Source organism: Prionailurus viverrinus, chromosome A1 (genome assembly GCF_022837055.1).
Source record: "Prionailurus viverrinus isolate Anna chromosome A1, UM_Priviv_1.0, whole genome shotgun sequence".
Taxonomy (NCBI): domain Eukaryota; kingdom Metazoa; phylum Chordata; class Mammalia; order Carnivora; family Felidae; genus Prionailurus; species Prionailurus viverrinus.
Genome location: NC_062561.1, coordinates 91,828,250 through 91,847,136, shown reverse-complemented (window position 1 = coordinate 91,847,136; position 18,887 = coordinate 91,828,250). Strand labels below are relative to the sequence as shown.

The following is an 18,887-nucleotide window of genomic DNA, read 5'->3' as shown; positions in this document are numbered from 1 at the left end:
TCCAGGGTCAAGCAAGGAGCCAGTGGAGATGGGGGTTCCATGACCACATTTCACAGCAACAGAGAACAGCCAGGTAAGAAGGGCTGGAAAGCAGGTGTGGGCACGGGACCTCCAACAACAGACAGATTCACGTGAACATAAACATATAGATTTACCTTTGGAATAACAGACACGTAAAATCCCTTTGCACCTGACCAAGTTCAAAGGGGGCATGTGTCCTGGTTTGACATGTACAAGTCTTTCTCTTTTCAGGATGTGCTGCCCACTGCAGGACAGAGCAGGCACGTTTCCAAGGAGGACGTAGGAAAGCAGCAGTGGGAGACGAAGGAGACAGCTCAGGTTAGTGGCGCTAGGGTCAGTGACTGCAGGCTCTTAAAAGAGCCCCACAACAGAGAGGCTTCTGGCAGACATTTGAGACCCTCCCATGCTGTCCCTACTCTGCACCTTTCTGCCAGTTGCTTCCTTGTGTTTGTCCATCCACTATTGTCTATGACCACGTAATTGAGGTGTCCCAGAAGGAGAAGCTCCTTGGATGCCACAAAGAGGCCCACAGAGGGGAGCTGGCTTGGGCTGGGGTCTGGGCACTCAGCAGCTCCGGTTTTGAGGTCCAGGAACACAAACCCTCAATGCTGAAGACCAGATGTCTCAGAGACAGCCATGTGCTACCAAGACTCAGAAGAGATTAGTGCAGGAAACCAGGCATCCACATAGGTAAGTTATATAGGGGTGCCTGGGTGGCTCAGTTGGTTAAGCATCCATCTTTGGCTCAGATCATGATCTCACAGTTCTTGAGTTTGAGCCCCGAGTCGGGTTCTGTGCTGACAGTTCAGAGCCAGGAGCCTGCTTTGGGTTCTGTGTCTCCCTCTCTCTCTGCCCCTCCCTTGCTTGCACACACTCTCTCTCTTTCTCTCTCAAAAATAAATAAACAAAATCTTTTTAAAAAGATTAGTTAGCACTCTTTTGTTAACAGGAAGCTGCATGGGAGATTGAATGAATGTTCACGGGGTGGGTGGTGAATATCCATTCAGAGTAAGAGGAATTGCCACATCACCTACTCACTGTGGAATCTCCACCTGCTGGGGTTTAAACCATGAAACAAGAGATTATTTTTTCTAGTAACTGATCTTCTATTGGTGGGTCTCCTAAAAACATCCTGGCCAGATTCATTCATTTTAAGCCATTGCATACTATAAAAATGGTGCTTTTAAGTGGTCAAGAACAGTCTAAATCTTCGATCTCTTGTGTTCTACTCTCTCACAATGTGCCTTGGCTTGGAGTACGGAAGGGGAGGGGGATGCTGGTAGATGTACTCTTCCTGATTTGGAGAAAGAAAGAGAGGGGGGAAATCTAGTAGGGGTACTCTCCTTGACCAAGTAAGGGAGCTGTCTCTCCTCTCTTCCTATTTGCTGCTCTTCTGGCTTGTCTGTCTTACTTATGGGCTTTGTTGTTGTTGTTTGTTTATTTTTGAGAGAGAGAGAGCACGAACAAGGGAGGGGCAGAGAGACAGGGAGATAGAAGATCCGAGGAAGGCTCTGCCCTGACAGCAGTGAGCCCAACTCGGGGCTCAAACTCAGGAACTCAGGAACCATGAGATCATGACCTGAGCTGAAGTTGGATGCTTAACCTACTGAGCCACCCAGGTGCTCCTCACTTATGGGCTTTTATCTCTGTGGGCTGCTCATAGGGGATTTTCCAGGGATTACCAGAGGGTCTCATAGCGGGCTCAGAGAGGGTCAGAGAGGGTCTCAGAGAGGGTCTCAGCTCTCACTCAACCCCTGTAACCTCCCGCCCCTTCCCCAGTCCCACCCAAACGGTGTTTATGTTACTGAAGAGCTCCCCTTTCCTGGAAGACACAGATTTTGTCCTATGAAGTAGCTGTCACATGTCTTCCACAGGGGCCACCAGCGCTCGGGGAACTCACACGTCCTTGCAATGGCACACAGCTAGCTTCTCTGCCAGCCTTCTTCGTTTTCTCCGTTCTCCCATCTCTGCCCATTTTCTCTTCCCTGCTCTGGGAGAGGGAGGGCTGATCAGCAAGCCCATATGCCCAGTCAGGAAACCAACGGATGGTCTCCCCATGGTACAAGCATCTCCAGTCTTTGGTGGGACTTTTTTGGAGGTCTCCACACTCAGAGTTGGGGACCAGGAAGCCCACTTCCCTCTCCCTGTGGGGTGTAATGAGAGGGCACAGACTTTCTTCAGAATCATTGCTCTTTCTGCTCTTATCTCTCTCACAACAGGACTTGGGGTTTTGGGGGCAGTATTAATTGTGCTCCTGATAGTATTATCCCAGCAAACACTGGCAGCAGGAGCTAACCCTAATGCTGGCAGATTTCCCAGCACAGAGTTTGGGTTATTTAGAGCCTACTGACCTAAAAGGCCCTTATGGACCTTTTCCACAGTTCCCAGGCAAGAGGAAAAGCCCCACTGCCATCCTGCTATACCTCTTCCAGCTTTTACTCCCATTTTCATTATGGGGAACAGCCTGCAATTAAAACCAGAATATTCACATGTGCTGTTCAGACACAAGGAAAAAGGCTGCATAAATACAACTTTTTTTTTGTTATAAACAACTATTTCAGAGTGAGATCGAACAATTCTTTTTTTTTTAATTTTTTAAGTTTACTTATTTATTTTGAGAGAGAAAGAGGGGAGGGGCAGAGAGGAGGAGAGACAGAATCCCCAGCAAGAGTCCCTGCGATCAGCACAGAGCCTGAAGCGGGGCTGGAACTCACAAACTGTGAGATCAAGACCTGAGCCAAGATCAAGAGTCAGATGTTTAACCAACTGCACCACCCAGGTGCCCAGGTTTGGGTTTTCCTTGACGCAAGCCCTGCCCTCCCACTTCTACGTCCCCCATTAGGCATCCTTTCCCTGGAGCGCCTACTTTCAGTAACTCTGGCTACAACCTGGTACTGCCTTTCTACACTTTTATCCTGTGATATGACTTATGAGAAAATGCCTTCAGATGTCAGAATTTTACAATGGTTTTACTAATTTAACTCTGAAAGTGTTAGGACACTTCACTGTTGCTATACTACAAACATCCTATAACCAATCCCCCTAAAATTATACCTGTAACATCTGTTGCCCCAGCCAGTCAAGCCACTTAACCTGTGAGTCTCCTCCCTTTCCTCCTTCTTCTTACCACCCCAGGTTTTAGTTATTAATCAGGAAGGCCATGTCCCATCCTCTTTACCATCCAAACCCTGAATTCTTCCATGGCTATCACAGCCACAGTGCTTTATCTGACTCCTCCTGCCTATACTAATTTCTTCATGCTAGGAACGTCACTCAGATATACCCCATAATTTCACCCTAGGAACTTGCCTTCCTCTTCAAAAATAATACCAAGTGCCACAATCCAGCTGATTGCAGTTTGGCTAGCACAAGAGGGAAAAGAGGTCTCTTTGCAAAATCCTGTGCACAGCGACCGCACCAGCACACTTAGCTTATCCAAGCCAACAGTTGTGAGCGATAGCAAGGACGTTTTGATGCCATGTAGTCACAACATTGAGGACAAACCTCCAGGCACATCCTTCAAAGCCTAAAAGTAGAATAATCCTGGGAAAATGTAGGAGACACCCAGAAAGAATTTGAAGGAGTTGTATACAGTAGCATTTTATTCAGGTGTCGTTGACTCTAAGGCTAAAGTTCTCTTTTGGCCAGCAAAAGAGCAGACGCAGGATTAAAGTGAGAGATGGCTAATTTCTGGGAAAAAGACAAGAGCCCTGAATAAGGGTCCTTGCCCCATATTTATTCAGATCAGAAGGCTTACAAACGTGATGGGCATGTACAAAAAGACAAAGAAACTATGGACATTAACTTGGGGACGTGAGGGAAAAGGGGGTTTTGAAGGTATACAGTGTTTGGGGTTTGGGTCAATATAAAACAAAATCCGGGCACCGGACAGATGGGGAGATGGTTGTTAACAGCAGACAGGAGGCACCGTGCCTGTGTATCTTTGCTAGTCTAGGGGATGAGACAGGGGGAATAACCACAGCGTTAATAAGGCACCTTTTCTTTTGTTAACCATCTCCGCTTTGGGCTGTTTTGCCTGCAGCGCAGTGGTCCGTAGTCCAATTCACCAATTTACCTAACCTCGTCCTATCCTCCTGTGAAAGCAGCTTTTCGCTATAGTACTAAATTTGGGGTGCTTTCACCCTGAATATCTAATCTTGTTTATTTCATATACCTATGTATTGGACACCTTTGCACCATTCTTATTTTAGGCGTTTGCCTCTCCCTCTCTATTCTGGGGGCTCTGCACCCCCTTTCTATTTTGGGGTGCCTTCGCATCTCCCTATTCCTGGAACCTTTGTGCCTCCCTATTCTTGGGGTGTCTTTGCAATTCCCTATTCTTGGGGTGCCAATCTGGTTTACCCAAACTCGGGTGTGAGCATTTTATGACTTTATAGTTCTTTATGCTTTGTTAACCCATTGGTGTAAACCCTGGGGATTCCTAAGCTTACCCCCCACATTCAGGTAAAAGAACTTGTAGCCTTGAACAAATGGTTAAATCTCCTGGCTTTATTTATTCCTTCTGTTTGATGAAGCTTGTTATTCCTAAAACTTACAGATGTTAATAAGGATAAAGTGATGAACTACATGTAAAGAAGGAGTCTGGATGCCTGGCTATGTTGGTTGTTTTTTCACTTGGTCGTATTCTCCATAAATGGTAGTTAATCAAAATGTAGAGGTAAAACTAAGGAGGAGTTTGAAGAAAAGGGAATTTAACTGTTTTAGGACTAAATGTTATGAGTTCTGTCATTCTAATGTGCTATCACTGAATCTCTCTGAGTCTCAGGGTTTTTATCTCTGATTCCTCTTCTCAGTCTTCCTATCTATGAATGACTGAATTCATCATTCATAAACTAAAAAATTATGTGTGGGAAAATAGCTCCACATACAGGATATTCATTGAATGTTAGTGAAGTATGAAGTAAGCTGTATGTAATCAAAGATAATAAACATAAATTAAAATTATGGAAATTAACCAGCTATTTACTTCAGGAAAACTAACTCTGTAGAATTATGTAATGTGTGTTATCAATGACAAAACCAGTATCATAAAAAATTTACTCAAATGATGATGTATTATTGTTTATCTACTTTTATATTTAAAGTGAGATTAATTAAGAAGTAAACTTTGGATCTGGTACCATTAAAACATTACAATCTCTAAATGGTAAATGGAACTCAATTAAACATTTCCTTTTACTTAAAAAAATTTTTTTAATGTTTATTTATATTAGAGAGAGAGAGGGAGAGAGAATGAGAGGGGGAGGGGCAGAGAGAGAGGAGGACAGAGGATCTGAAGCAGGCTCTGTGCTGACGGCAGGGAGCCTGATGCGGGGCTTGAACCCATGAACCATTAGATCATGACCCAAGTTGAAATTGGACACTTAACCGACGGAGCCACCCAAGTGCCCCATATTTCCTTTTATTTCGACCACATTTTCTCCCCTGCAGACATGGATAGAGACAACCAGACTACGGTCACAGAATTCCTTCTCCTGGGACTCTCTGGGCAGTCAAAGCAGGAAGAGATTCTCTTTGGGCTATTCTTGTGGATGTACCTGGTCACCATCATTGGGAACATTCTCATCATCCTGGCCATCAGCTGTGACAGTCATCTCCATACCCCCATGTACTTCTTCTTGGCTAACCTCTCCTGCATCGACATCTGCTTTTCATCAGTCACAACCCCCAAGATGCTGCTGAATCACATACTGGGAAGCAAGTCTATCTCTTATGTGGAATGCATGACCCAGATCTACTTCTTCATCACTTTCATCAACATGGATGGGTTCCTTCTGAGTGTGATGGCCTATGACCGTTATGTAGCCATCTGTTGCCCACTCCACTACAGCATGATCATGAAGCCCAAACTCTGTATCCTTCTGGTGGTGGTCTCTTGGGTCATTACAAACCTGCATGCTCTCCTACACACTCTTCTCATGGTCCGACTCACCTTTTGTTTCAACAATACTGTGCATCACTTTTTCTGTGACCCCTATGCAGTTCTAAAGCTGTCTTGTTCTGATACCTTTATCAATGAGTTGATGGTATCCATTGCAGGTGGGCTTATGTCAATTACACCATTCACATGTATCACTGTTTCATATGCCTATATCTTCTCTAACGTGTTAAAGTTTCCATCTCTTCAGGGAATAAGGAAATCCCTGTCCACATGTGGATCCCATCTCACTGTGGTGTCCCTCTTCTATGGGGCAATCCTGGGGGTCTATATGCGCCCTTCATCCTCCTACTCAGTCCAAGACACGGTGGCCACTGTCATCTTCACAGTGGTGACTCCCCTGGTCAATCCCTTCATCTATAGTCTGAGAAATCGTGACATGAAGGGAGCCTTAAGGAAGCTAATTATTAGGAGACCAGTTTTGTCAAGACTCTAGAATTAGAAAATTTTAGAGCCAAAAAGTCTACTGGAAATTATACATTTCTTAATTTTGCAAAGGCTACTGAGGCCCAGATGGGTGCAAAATCCACCCATAACTATTTCTCTAATTAGTGACCACAATCATGCTTTAAAATGAGACTGACAGGTACTCATAAGTCATAAAATCATTCATTTGTTACCTATAAGAAGGGCTGATCCTGTGACCCTCCTTACACAGATAAAAACTAGACTGAGGCCTGGGTGAATTAGATAATTGATCCCAAGTGATACCCAGATGCATTTTTCTTAAGGGTGAGCCTAGCAATGTTATAAGATGCTGGCCACCACGATGGACTGGGAATTGTGAATGACTTTAGACACAGGCTTTTTAGAGTCAACTGCTCTACATGGTCTCCATGTGAAAAGTGAAGAATCCACATTTAGACTGATTTGGGTTTGAGATCTCAGAAGCAGAAAAACCTGAAAACAGGCTATCTATGGCAACTGAGAGCTACATGGGTCAACTCAAGTTTCACCAATCCTGCCCACTGATAATAAGTCAAATTACAACTGACAATGAGTGATTCCAATATGGGAAGGAGTATCTCTGTATTATTTCACTTAGCTCTCACACAACCTCATGAGGTGATACTACAAATATTCCTATCGTTTTATGAGGAAACTGGGTCCTAGAGAAGTTAACTTGGCCAGGTCCTAGAAAAGTTAACTTGGCCAAGCCCATACAACAAATGTTTGGAACCAGAGTGATACCACTTCCTCTCAAAGTATTTGTTGATTTTTGTTTTTACTTTTGTTTGTTATAATGATTTTTATCATTTTTAATTTGCATTTGGAAAATTGACCACTTTTTGATATGCAGTTCTATGAGTTGTAATACATCTACAGGTTTGTATAACCACCATAACTAGTAGGATAAAAGAACAGCTCTACTACCTCAAATAGTTCCCACATGCCATCCCTTTATAGACAAACTCTCCCTCCACTCCTAACCCCTGGCAACTATTGATTCTCCACCTCTTGAGTTGTGCCTTTTCCAGAATGTCATATGGTTGGAATTATAATATATGTAACCTTTTCAGTCTTGCTTTCTTTCATTCAACAGATTCATCCATGTTGTTGTACATATCCATAATTTTTTCCTTTAAAATTTTTTTTCTAATGTTTATATATTTTTGAGACAGAGAGCACGAGCATGGGAGGGGCAGAGAGAGAGAGAGAGAGAGAGAGAGAGAGAGAGACTGAAGCAGGCTCCAGGCTCTGAGCTGTCATCACAGAGCCCAACGTGGGGCTCGAACTCATGAACCATGACATCATGACCTGAGCTGAAGTCGGATGCTTAACCAACTGAGCCACCCAGGCACCCCAGTTTGTTCCTTTTTTATTGCTGAGTAGAATTCCATTGAGTGGGTGAAGCTACTCTAAAAATTAGCATACAGGCTTTGTGTTTCTGTTCTCCAGGTAAATACCTAAAAGGGAGAATCCCGTGTCATATGTAACTCCATATTTGAATTTGCAAGAAATTACCAAGCCATCTTCCATCATGGCTGTAATGTTTTGGATTCACACCTGCAATGTAGGTCTAGTTGCACCACATCCTCACAAGCATTTGGTGTTGGTGTGTAATGCTATTTCAAAGGGATCTAAGTTTGAATTTTTCTAATTGCTAAGGGTGTTAAGCAGCTTTTCATGTGCTTATTTGCTATCTACATACCTTCTTTGGTGGAATGTCTGTTCAACTCCTTTGTCCATTTTTTGTTGGAATAATTCGCTTTACCTTTGAGTTTTGGATGTTCTGTATATATCCTAGATAGAAGTCCTTTGTTAGATGTGTGATGTCCATATTTTCCCCATAGGTACCTGTACCTGGCTTTCCATTCTTTTAACAGAGTCTTTTGCAGAGCAAAAGTCTTTAATATTGATGATCATGAGTCACTGTTATAATTTTTGCTTTCATCCACCATACACATTTAAAGAACAAAGGGTAGAGAAGTTCTCTATTTATTTACTCAGATATTTACTATTTTTGTTCTTATTTTTGATTACAGAAGCACCAAATTCCCTTCTGGTACTAGTTCCCCTCCACTTAAAGAATATTCTTTAGCATTTTTTTAAAAAGACCAATTGGTGAAAAATTAATTCTCAAAGAATGGAATAGAAATGAGTAACTATTTTCAACTGGATGATAATAAAAATAAGTTATATCTTTATATTGTATCTATATGACATGATTGATGTAAGCTGAACTTACTGTGGAAATCATTTCATGATATATGTAAATCAAACCATCATGCTGTATGCCTCAAACTTATACAGTGATGTATATCAACTATTTCAAAATAATACTAGAAAAAAAGAGAGCATGTGTTTGCTTCCCAATTTGTCATTAAATTAGAATGGATTTTTACGAGGTAAAAAAAAGGAAAAGAAAATAAATTGTATCATAATGTGTGGGATGTTTAGAGGGAAATTTGTAACTTTAAAATGATACAATAGAAAAAAAAGGAGTAAAGTTTGTAATCAATGATCCATGCTTTCAGCTTAAACATATAGGGGCAAAAAAGAACGCAAAATATATCCAAAAGAACTAGAATGAAGGAGATAATAAAGCCGAAAACAGAAATCAGTGAGATACAGACTAAGAAAAGCAAATATAAAACCAAAAGTAGGTTCAGTTAAATTATGCATTTGTTAACCCTAGCAAGATTAATTACAAAAAAAAAGAGAAGGGCGCCTGGGTGGCTCAGTCGGTTGAGCATCCGACTTCAGCTCAGGTCATGATCTCACAGTTCGTGAGTTCGGGCCCCACGTCAGGCTTTGTGCTGCCAGTTCAGAGCCTGGACCCTGCTTCGGATTCTGTGTCTCCCCGTCTCTCTGCCCCTCCCCTGCTCATGCTCTGTCTCTGTCTCAAAAAGAAATAAAAGCATTAAAAAAATTAAAAAAGAGAGAGAAAACACATTATATAAGGAATAATAGAGTTAATATAACTACACATCCTGGAGACTTTTGAAGGAAAATAAAGAAATATCAATTAAAACTCTATGCTAATAAGTTGGCAACTTAGGTAAAAAGGACAAATTCCAGCTATATATATATATATATATATATATATATATATATATTGCTTACCACAACAGACCCAATAAAACAAAACTATTAACAGCTCTATTTCTATTAAAGAAATTGAAATCTTCATTAAAAATCTTCCAAAAAGACGGGGCGCCTGGGTGGCTCAGTTGGTTGAGTGTCTGACTTCAGCTCAGGTCATGATCTCGTGGTCTGTGAGTTCGAGCCCCGTGTCAGTCTCTGTGCTGACAGCTCAGAGCCTGGAGCCTGCTTTGGATTCTGTGTATCCTTCTCTCTCTGCCCCTCCCCCGCTCATGCCCTGTCTCTCTCTGTGTGTGTCAAAAATAAACATTAAAAAAAAATTTTTTTTAAACCTTCCAAAAAGAGGGGTGCCCACGTGGCTCAGTCAGTTAAGCTCAGATCATGATCTGAATTGCTGACAACTCAGAGCCTGGAGCCTGTTTCGGATTCTGCGTCTCCCTCTCTCTCTGAACCTCCCCTGCTTGTGCTTTCTCTCTCTCTCTGTTTCTCTCTCTCTTTCAAAAATGAATAAACATTAAAAAAAATTTTTTTTAACTTTTCCAAAAATAAAACTCCATGTCTAAATGGTTGTGCTGGTGAATTCCATCAAACACTGAATGAAAAAAACAATATTGGTATTCTACAAACTCTTTCAGAAAATACAGGAAGATGGAACTTATTCCCACTCATTGTATTAGGCCAGCGTAAGTAACTTTGATACTCAAATCTGACAAATACATTATAGAAAAGAAGAACCTCAGACCAATTAATGTAACTATCATATAAATGGACTAAGGAATAAAAATGATATGATCTTATTAGTTGATGCAGAAAAAGCATTTGACAAAATTCAAAACCCAACTAGCTCAGTGAATTCCAAATAGAAGCGAAGTCCCTCAGTCTGCTACAGGCTTCTACACAAAGCCTAAAGCCAATACTACATTTCATGGTTAAAGACTAAATGTTCTCCCCTCTAAGACTGGGAACAAGGCAAAGATACACACTCTTACCACTCCTATTCAACATTGTACTGGAAGTCCTAGCCAGTGCAGTGAAGCAGGGGAAAAAAATACATACAGATTGAAAAGGAAGAAAATAAAGCTAACCCACTGGTAGATAACATTACTGCCCAGGTACAAAATTCCAAGAAATATACAAAAAAAAATCTCACAAGAAAACAAAAAACTCCTAGAACACAGTTTAGCAAGGTCATCGGATACAACACATAAAAATCAATCAGATTTCTATATCTCGGCAATGAATAATTGGAAATCAACAATTTTTAAAGTATTATTTATAATATATCAAAACACATGAACTACTTAAGTCTAAATTTTAAAACATATGCCAAGTCTTTTTTTTTTTTTTTTTTTTTTTGAGAGACAGAGAGAGCTAGCATGTGAGCAACATGAGCAGGGGAGGGGCAGAGAGAGAGGGAGAACAGAGAATCCCAAGCAGGCTCTGGGCTGTCAGTGCAGAGCTTGGTGCAGGGCTCGAACCCATGAACCATGAGATCATGACCTGAGGCAAAACCAAGAGTTGGCCACTTAACTGACTGAGTGCATGCAAAGTCTTATGCTAAAAACTATAAAATGTTTTTGAAAAAAATCAAAGAAGACATAGAAATGGAAACTATCACAATGTTTACAGATTGGAAGACTAAATATTAGAAAGAAACCAACTGCTCTCCAAATACCCTACAGATTTATCACAAGTCAAATAAAAATATTTGATGGACTATTTAAAAAATTTTTTAGAAATTAACAACTGCTTGTAAAATTTATATGGCAAGGCAAATGAACGATTTTGAGAAAAACAAAGTTGAAGGATTCACACTACCTGATTTCAAGACTTAACATCAAGTTACAATAGTTTTGACCACAGCATAGACACATACATTAATGTAACATGATAGACTCAGAAATAGACCCACTCATCTATGTTAAATTGATTTTAGAAAAAGGTGCCAAAGCAATTAAATGTAGAAAAGATAATCTCTTTAATAAATAAACTACAATATTTTAATAAACTGCAATATTTTGATAGGCAGAGTAAAAAGAAAAAATTAAACAGATCCTTATCTCACATGATACACAAAATTAACTCAAAATGGATAATGGACATTAATGTAAAACAAAAACTATAAATTTCTAGGGGAAAACATAGGAACAAATCTTTGTGATCGTAGGTTAGACAAAGATTTTGTAGGTCTGACAACATAAGCATGATCCATAATGTGATTTAAAATTATAAATCAGACTTCAGAAAAATGTAAAATGTTTGCTCTTTGAAGATACTTTTAAGAAAATGAAAAGACGAGCCACAAACTCAGAGAAAATATTTGCAAACGCTACATCTGATAAATGCTTAATAAACACAATATGTGAAGAAGTCTGAAAATTTGAAAATAAGAAAACAGCTCAATTTTTCAAATGGGTAGGAGATTTGAATAGACCACTTGACCCCAGATGATGTATGGGCAAAAGATGCCCTGCCTCATTAGTATTCAGACTTGCAAATTAAAACCGCAATGAAATCACTCTACATGCCCTTTAGATTGCTAAAAACCAAACCCTGAAAAGATCATGGATGTGCAGAGCAATAGCAACTCACTTTCATTGCTGGTGAGAATGTAAATGGTACACCAACTTTGGAAAATGGAGTTTCTTAAAAAGTTATACATACACTTGCTTTATTAGTCAGGTGTCCTGCCATCACACACCACCACAGACTGGGTAGCTTAAAGAACAGAATTTAGGGGCGCCTGGGTGGCGCAGTCGGTTAAGCGTCCGACTTCAGCCAGGTCACGATCTCGCGGTCCGTGAGTTCGAGCCCCGTGTCAGGCTCTGGGCTGATGGCTCAGAGCCTGGAGCCTGTTTCCGATTCTGTGTCTCCCTCTCTCTCTGCCCCTCCCCCGTTCATGCTCTGTCTCTCTCTGTCCCAAAAATAAATAAACGTTAGAAAAAAAAAAAAAACAGAATTTATTGCCTCACGGATCTGGAGGTTATGTGTTCAGGATCAAGTTTCCAGCAGATTCAGTGTCTGGGGAGAGCCATCTTCTTGGCTTGCCCATGACTACCTTTCCACTGTCCTCATATGGCCTTTCCTCAGTGCCTCTGTGCAGAAAGAGGAAGAGAGTTCTTTGGGGTCTCTTTTTCTAAGACAATAATCCTATCAGAACAGAGCTGTACCCTGGGGTGCCTGGGTGGCTCAATTGGTTAAGCATCCGGCTCTTGATTTCAGCTCAGGTCATGATCTCACGGTTTGTGGGTTCGAGCCCCATATTGGGCTCTGTGCTGACAGCTCAGAGCCTGGAGCCTCCTTTGGATCCTCTGTCCCCCTTTCTCTCTGCCCCTCCCCCACTCACACTCTGTCTCTCTCTCTCTCAAAAATAAATAAACATTAAAAAATTTTTTGAAAAAAACAGGGCTGTACTCTTGTGACCTCATTTAACCTTAAGTACTCGCTTACACACACACACACACCCCCAAATACAGCCACAGTGGGGTTAGGGCTCCAACATATGAATTTGGGGGACATAAACATTCAGTCTACAATACTCCTAGATATCTATTTAAGTAAAATAAAAAGCTATGTTCAGAAAACCCTGTATACAAACAACTATAGTGGCTTTATTCATAATCCATCAAACAGAAAACAGTGCAAATGTCCTTGAACTAATGAATGGATTAACAAATGCTGGTACATCAAAACAATTAAACATTACTTAACAGGAAAATGAACAGCAATATTGATATACTTATATCATGATTGCTGGGGGCTGGAGTTTGGGTAGGGGTTACCTATAAAAGAACACAAGGCAATTTTGAAGGATGATTAAACCGTTTGGTATTTTGATTATCATGGTGGTCACAACACTAGATGCACTTGTCAAAAACTTGCAGAACTGTACTCTAAAATAGATTATTTTTACTCTATATAAAGTATACTTAAATTTAAAATAATCAAGCAAAAACTCGTTTTCTTTCTGTATTATATTTGTTGAGTTCTAATTTTATTATTTTATGACCAGAGAATGTGGTCTCCAAAGTTTAGATTTAAGAAAATTTTTAAGAGTTTTATTTTAATTTTTTAACATTTATTTATTTTTGAGAGACAGAGAGAGACAGAGAATGAGCAGGAGAGGGGCAGAGAAAGAGGGAGACACAGAATCCAAAGCAGGCTCCAGGCTCTGAGAGTCAGCACAGAGCCTGACATGGGGCTCAAACCCACAAACTGTGAGATCATGACCTGAGCCGAAGTCGGACACTTAACTGACTGAGCCACCCAGGTGCCCAAATTTTCTTATAACCAATAAGATATTCAATAATAGTTAATATTCCCTGGGTTCAGGGAATTACTTATATATAATTAATATAAAAATGTTATGTATGTGTAATTGTGCATATGTGTATATATACTTATTTAAAATTACTAGATCATACTTTAAATTTGGTAATTCAAATCTCTGATTAACATGATTTTTGCCTACTAGAATCATTAAGTTTTGAGAAAGGCATAATAAAGTATTTTAATAAAAGTGTAAATTAGTAAATTTTTTCTTGTATTTTTAAGAGCTTTTGACTTTTTCTGTTATGGTGTTTGTTATATTTTTCATACAGTTTCTTAATTGGTTAAATGTTTATGTATATTATGTATTTGATCATCACAAAGCACTCTTCCTGTCACTGATTTCCTAGACAGACAACAGACTAAGAAAGGAGGATGTGAGTATCCAAAATTGTGTAACAAGTATTTGAACAAGATTCCAGTCTCTCTCATTCCTATTTTTTGTGTCTGGACAGAATATGAAAAACAAACACTTAAAATGTGTGTCTCTATGGGGAATCCACCCTGGGGACACCCAACCTTGGCAGCTATTTCTGCCCTGATCCCTAAGAAAGTCCTAATCTCCAGGGAAGGAAGATCTGCTTGTTTGTTCCCAATCATCCACACCAGACCTAGGAGAGCAACAAAGATTCCTCAGGCCTCAGCCGTGACGGACACTTTTGTATCATCCAGCGTCAAGCAAGGAGCCAGTGGAGATGGGGGTACCATGACCACATCTCACAGCAGCAGAGAGCAGCCAGGTAAGAAGGGCTGGAAAAGCAGGTGAGGGCATGGGACCTCCAACAACAGATTCATGTGCACACAAACACGAAGATAAGCAGATACACGAAATCCCTCTGCACCTGACCAAGTTCAAAGGGGGCATGTGTCCTGGTTTGACACATACAAGCCTTTCCCTTTTCAGGACGTGCTGCCCATTGCAGGACTGAGCAGGCACGTTTCCAAGGAGGACGTGGAAAAGCAGCAGTGGGAGACGAAGGAGACAGTTCAGGTTAGTGGCGCTAGGGTCAGTGACTGCAGGCTCCTAAAAATCCTGTCCAGAAGCTCAGGCCAAGAGCTGCCCCTTCCTCCCCACAACAGAGACTCTTCTGGCAGACATTCAAGACCCTCCCATGCTGCCCCTACTCTCTACCTTACCTCCTCCCACTATATCCACTCATAGTAAGAGGAATTCAGTGGGTGACTACTAAAATGTGGCTGGTTTCCTGGGGAGTCTCAATTTGAAGGTTTAAACTGGGAAATTCTTTTTTTCTTTTTTTTTTTTTTTTGGCTGTAACCTACACTCCCAATGCTGGAAGTGGGGAACTCTACAACAAGGAAGCATGGGATACTCTGAGCTTGTTTTACTCACTATTTGGCCTTTGTAGCAATTCAAAGATGACAGGAAGAATCTCATTTAATATCCTGTTATCCCTTTTTTTTATCTTCTCTTCTGTTTCCATTATGGGAAACTATCTGTCTTTGAGACCAGAATATTCACATCCGCTGGCCAGCCAGTCTCTTGTCTTCTGGATGACGGGTCTCCCTCACCCCTCAACGTCTCCAGTCCACATTAACCAGGTTCCTTCTGGAGCATCTTTGAGCTTCTGTCTAGTACTCTTTTACCTACCTGTGTCCTGGGAAATAGTCCAGGTAAAAAACAACCTCCAGTCTCAGCACTTTTCCCTTGATTTTATGGATTGAAATCTCAGTGGCAGGCACCTCACTATGGAGATTTTCCATTTTATATATATCCTACAACCAATTCCTAGGAATATTCCCTACAACATCCTCTGGCCTAGCCATCAAGTCATATCACAAAGCAGTTCGTGCCTCTCTTTCTTCCCTTTGCCTCAAGCCTTTGTTCTCATGACAAACAAATGCACTCCCTCTCCTTCACTATTCCAATACCATAAATTCTTCCAGGGACATTTCATTCACAGTGCTTTACTTGACTCCTCCCTCCCTATAATGATTTCTTAGTGCGGGGATTATCTGCTGGAGGTACCACATGAATTTGCTTTACCAATCAGTAAATCCCTTTTGTCCAATAGCAAAAATAATCTGACTAAATTATTGTGTGTGTGTGTATACATACATATACACACAGTAAAACCTTGGTTTGCGAGCATAAATCATTTCAGAAACATGCTTATATTCCAAAGCACTCATATATCAAAGTGAATTTCAAGAACCATTGGCTCAGTTGTGATCATGTGACATTTGGCTTTACGTACTACTTGTATTGCAAGACATTGCTCCTTTATTAAGTTAAAATTTATTAGAAATGTTTGCTTGTCTTGCAGAACACTCACAGAACAAATTACTCACCATCCAAGGTTATACACACACACACACACACACACACACACACACACACACACATATATACACACATGAGTGTATCACTTTCAAAAATATATCTGTCTTTGTTCTTCTATCAGAAATCAGATGAATGTTTCACACGGCAACCTGAACAGTGTGCTTAGGTCAGCCTTCCCAACAGCTGTGATCTATGCTTAGGTCAACTTAAAAGCAGCTAAAATTTTAGGGACAAACCACCAACTAGGTCTTTCAAAACCAACAAATTTTCCATAATTTGGGAAAATATAAATGCCACAGATAACATTTGCAGGTTTGTAATACAGCATTTAGTACAGAACCTGCCACATGGTTAAGTTTTTACAATAAATGGTTAGCGAATCAAAAAAGACCATACAGAAAAAAGCATTTCACCCAATTTGGATATCTAACTTGTCTCATGAATTTGGAAATATCACTTAACTTCCCTGAGCCTCAGTTCTTTTATATGTTAAGTGAAATAAAATATCTCAATTATTAGATGAGGCTAAATACCATACATGAAAGTATCTGTATATGGTACTCAGTAAATAAGAGTAGAATAAATAAAACTATAGCCACTGGTAATTCAACACTCTTAAATTAACCAGGGTTTTTCTGTAAACCTGTAATAGTAAAGTGTCAAAAAGACTATTCAGCTTTAGGTAATTCTCAACCAAATGGAAAAGTGGTTCCAAAATATATTTGCTCAAATGTTGACATATGATCTAACCCTATGATGATATTTTCTCCCCTGCAGACATGGATAGAGACAACCAGACTACGGTCACAGAATTCCTTCTCCTGGGACTCTCTGGGCAGTCAAAGCAGGAAGAGATTCTCTTTGGGCTATTCTTGTGGATGTACCTGGTCACCATCATTGGGAACATTCTCATCATCCTGGCCATCAGCTGTGACAGTCATCTCCATACCCCCATGTACTTCTTCTTGGCTAACCTCTCCTGCATCGACATCTGCTTTTCATCAGTCACAACCCCCAAGATGCTGCTGAATCACATACTGGGAAGCAAGTCTATCTCTTATGTGGAATGCATGACCCAGATCTACTTCTTCATCACTTTCATCAACATGGATGGGTTCCTTCTGAGTGTGATGGCCTATGACCGTTATGTAGCCATCTGTTGCCCACTCCACTACAGCATGATCATGAAGCCCAAACTCTGTATCCTTCTGGTGGTGGTCTCTTGGGTCATTACAAACCTGCATGCTCTCCTACACACTCTTCTCATGGTCCGACTCACCTTTTGTTTCAACAATACTGTGCATCACTTTTTCTGTGACCCCTATGCAGTTCTAAAGCTGTCTTCTTCTGATACTTTTATCAATGACCTGATGGTATTCACTGTGGGTGGACTGATATTTCTGACACCATTTACATGTATCATCATTTCATATGCGTATATCCTCTCTAATGTACTGAAGTTGCCATCTGCCCATGGAATAAGGAAATCCCTGTCCACATGTGGATCCCATCTCACTGTGGTGTCCCTCTTCTATGGGGCAATCCTGGGGGTCTATATGCGCCCTTCATCCTCCTACTCAGTCCAAGACACGGTGGCCACTGTCATCTTCACAGTGGTGACTCCCCTGGTCAATCCCTTCATCTACAGTCTGAGAAATCATGATATGAAGGGAGCCTTAAGGAAACTGATCTCAAATTCTAGAAAATTTTAGCGTTTAGAAGATTTTTGGCTATTATACATTGTTTCATTTTATAAACAGAGAAACTGAGTCCCAGATAGATATAAACTCACTCATGACTATTCCTCCAATTAATGATACATGATCATGCTCATGCTTTTAATATGAGGCCGATAGTTGCTTGTAAGTCCTAAAACTGTTAAGTTTGTTAATTATAAAAAGGGCTCATTCTAAACACTCATTTTACCAACAACCAAAAACTCAGGACAAGACATATTTGGATAGTTTTGGGATGATTCCAGCAACCCCATGAGACAGTGGCCACCACAATGGTCTGGGAATTTCAGAGGACTTTAGAGCTGGCTCTAAATCAATGCCCTCTTGGCTTCACATTAGGAGATGTTAAAATTATCCCCAATTTACTGAGGCACAGAAAGGTTATCATTGCCAAGGCTGTACAACTAGTAATTGTTGGTTACAGAATGGTCCTGTTGACTCTCAGGGTCACTGGTTGTTACTGAGTTAGGTAATTTTCCCTCTATCCTAGGCTTAAGTCAATCTCCCAACCTCTTACAGTTCAGAACCCTACCTGTACACTACTCTCCCTCACTACCATTCTAAATTTTTGGTGCTTTTTTGCTCAGAATGGGAGTCAGGAAACTTCAGATAGTAGTTACACTTTCTCACGGAACTCTTGGTATCCCTTAAAGTCAAAATGGTCTAAGGGAAGGGGCACCTGGGTGGCTCAGTCAGTTGAGCATCTGACTCTTGATTTTGGTTCAAGTCATGATCTCATGGTTTGTGGGATGGAGCCCTGCATCGGGCTCCATTGTGCTGACAGTGTGAAGCCTGCTTGGGATTCTCTCTCTCCCTGTGTCTCTGCCCCTCCTCTGCTTGCACTCTCTCTGTCTCTCTCAAAATAAATATATAAACCCTTTTTAAAAATGGGCTAAGGGAATTAGGATCCCTTGATGCTGAAGTGTCCAGAGTTACTATAGCATCTTAGGGACATGAAAATATGAATTAATTATAGAATTTGGATTGGGACCCA

The 18,887-nt window shown here is 40.7% G+C and overlaps 2 protein-coding genes across 2 annotated transcripts; both read left to right on the top strand.

Moving 5' to 3' along the window:
- Nucleotides 1-39: 39 nt before the first annotated feature.
- On the top strand, nucleotides 40-6,416 carry LOC125171105 (olfactory receptor 1361-like). The gene is made up of 3 exons (XM_047868228.1): nucleotides 40-73; nucleotides 253-339; nucleotides 5,473-6,416. Exons 1-3 carry the CDS (start codon nucleotides 40-42, stop codon nucleotides 6,414-6,416), a joined length of 1,065 nt encoding a protein of 354 aa, XP_047724184.1.
- Nucleotides 6,417-14,561: 8,145 nt separating this feature from the next.
- LOC125172008 (olfactory receptor 1361-like) lies at nucleotides 14,562-17,869 on the top strand. The gene is made up of 3 exons (XM_047869403.1): nucleotides 14,562-14,595; nucleotides 14,760-14,846; nucleotides 16,935-17,869. Exons 1-3 carry the CDS (start codon nucleotides 14,562-14,564, stop codon nucleotides 17,867-17,869), a joined length of 1,056 nt encoding a protein of 351 aa, XP_047725359.1.
- The last annotated feature ends 1,018 nt before the right edge of the window (nucleotides 17,870-18,887 follow it).

Coding starts and splice junctions, on each gene's coding strand:
- LOC125171105 (XM_047868228.1), top strand. CDS start 40: ATGACCACATTTCACAGCAACAGAGAACAGCCAG. Junction 74..252: donor CAGCAACAGAGAACAGCCAG/GTAAGAAGGGCT, acceptor TTCTCTTTTCAG/GATGTGCTGCCCACTGCAGG. Junction 340..5,472: donor AGACGAAGGAGACAGCTCAG/GTTAGTGGCGCT, acceptor TCTCCCCTGCAG/ACATGGATAGAGACAACCAG.
- LOC125172008 (XM_047869403.1), top strand. CDS start 14,562: ATGACCACATCTCACAGCAGCAGAGAGCAGCCAG. Junction 14,596..14,759: donor CAGCAGCAGAGAGCAGCCAG/GTAAGAAGGGCT, acceptor TTCCCTTTTCAG/GACGTGCTGCCCATTGCAGG. Junction 14,847..16,934: donor AGACGAAGGAGACAGTTCAG/GTTAGTGGCGCT, acceptor TCTCCCCTGCAG/ACATGGATAGAGACAACCAG.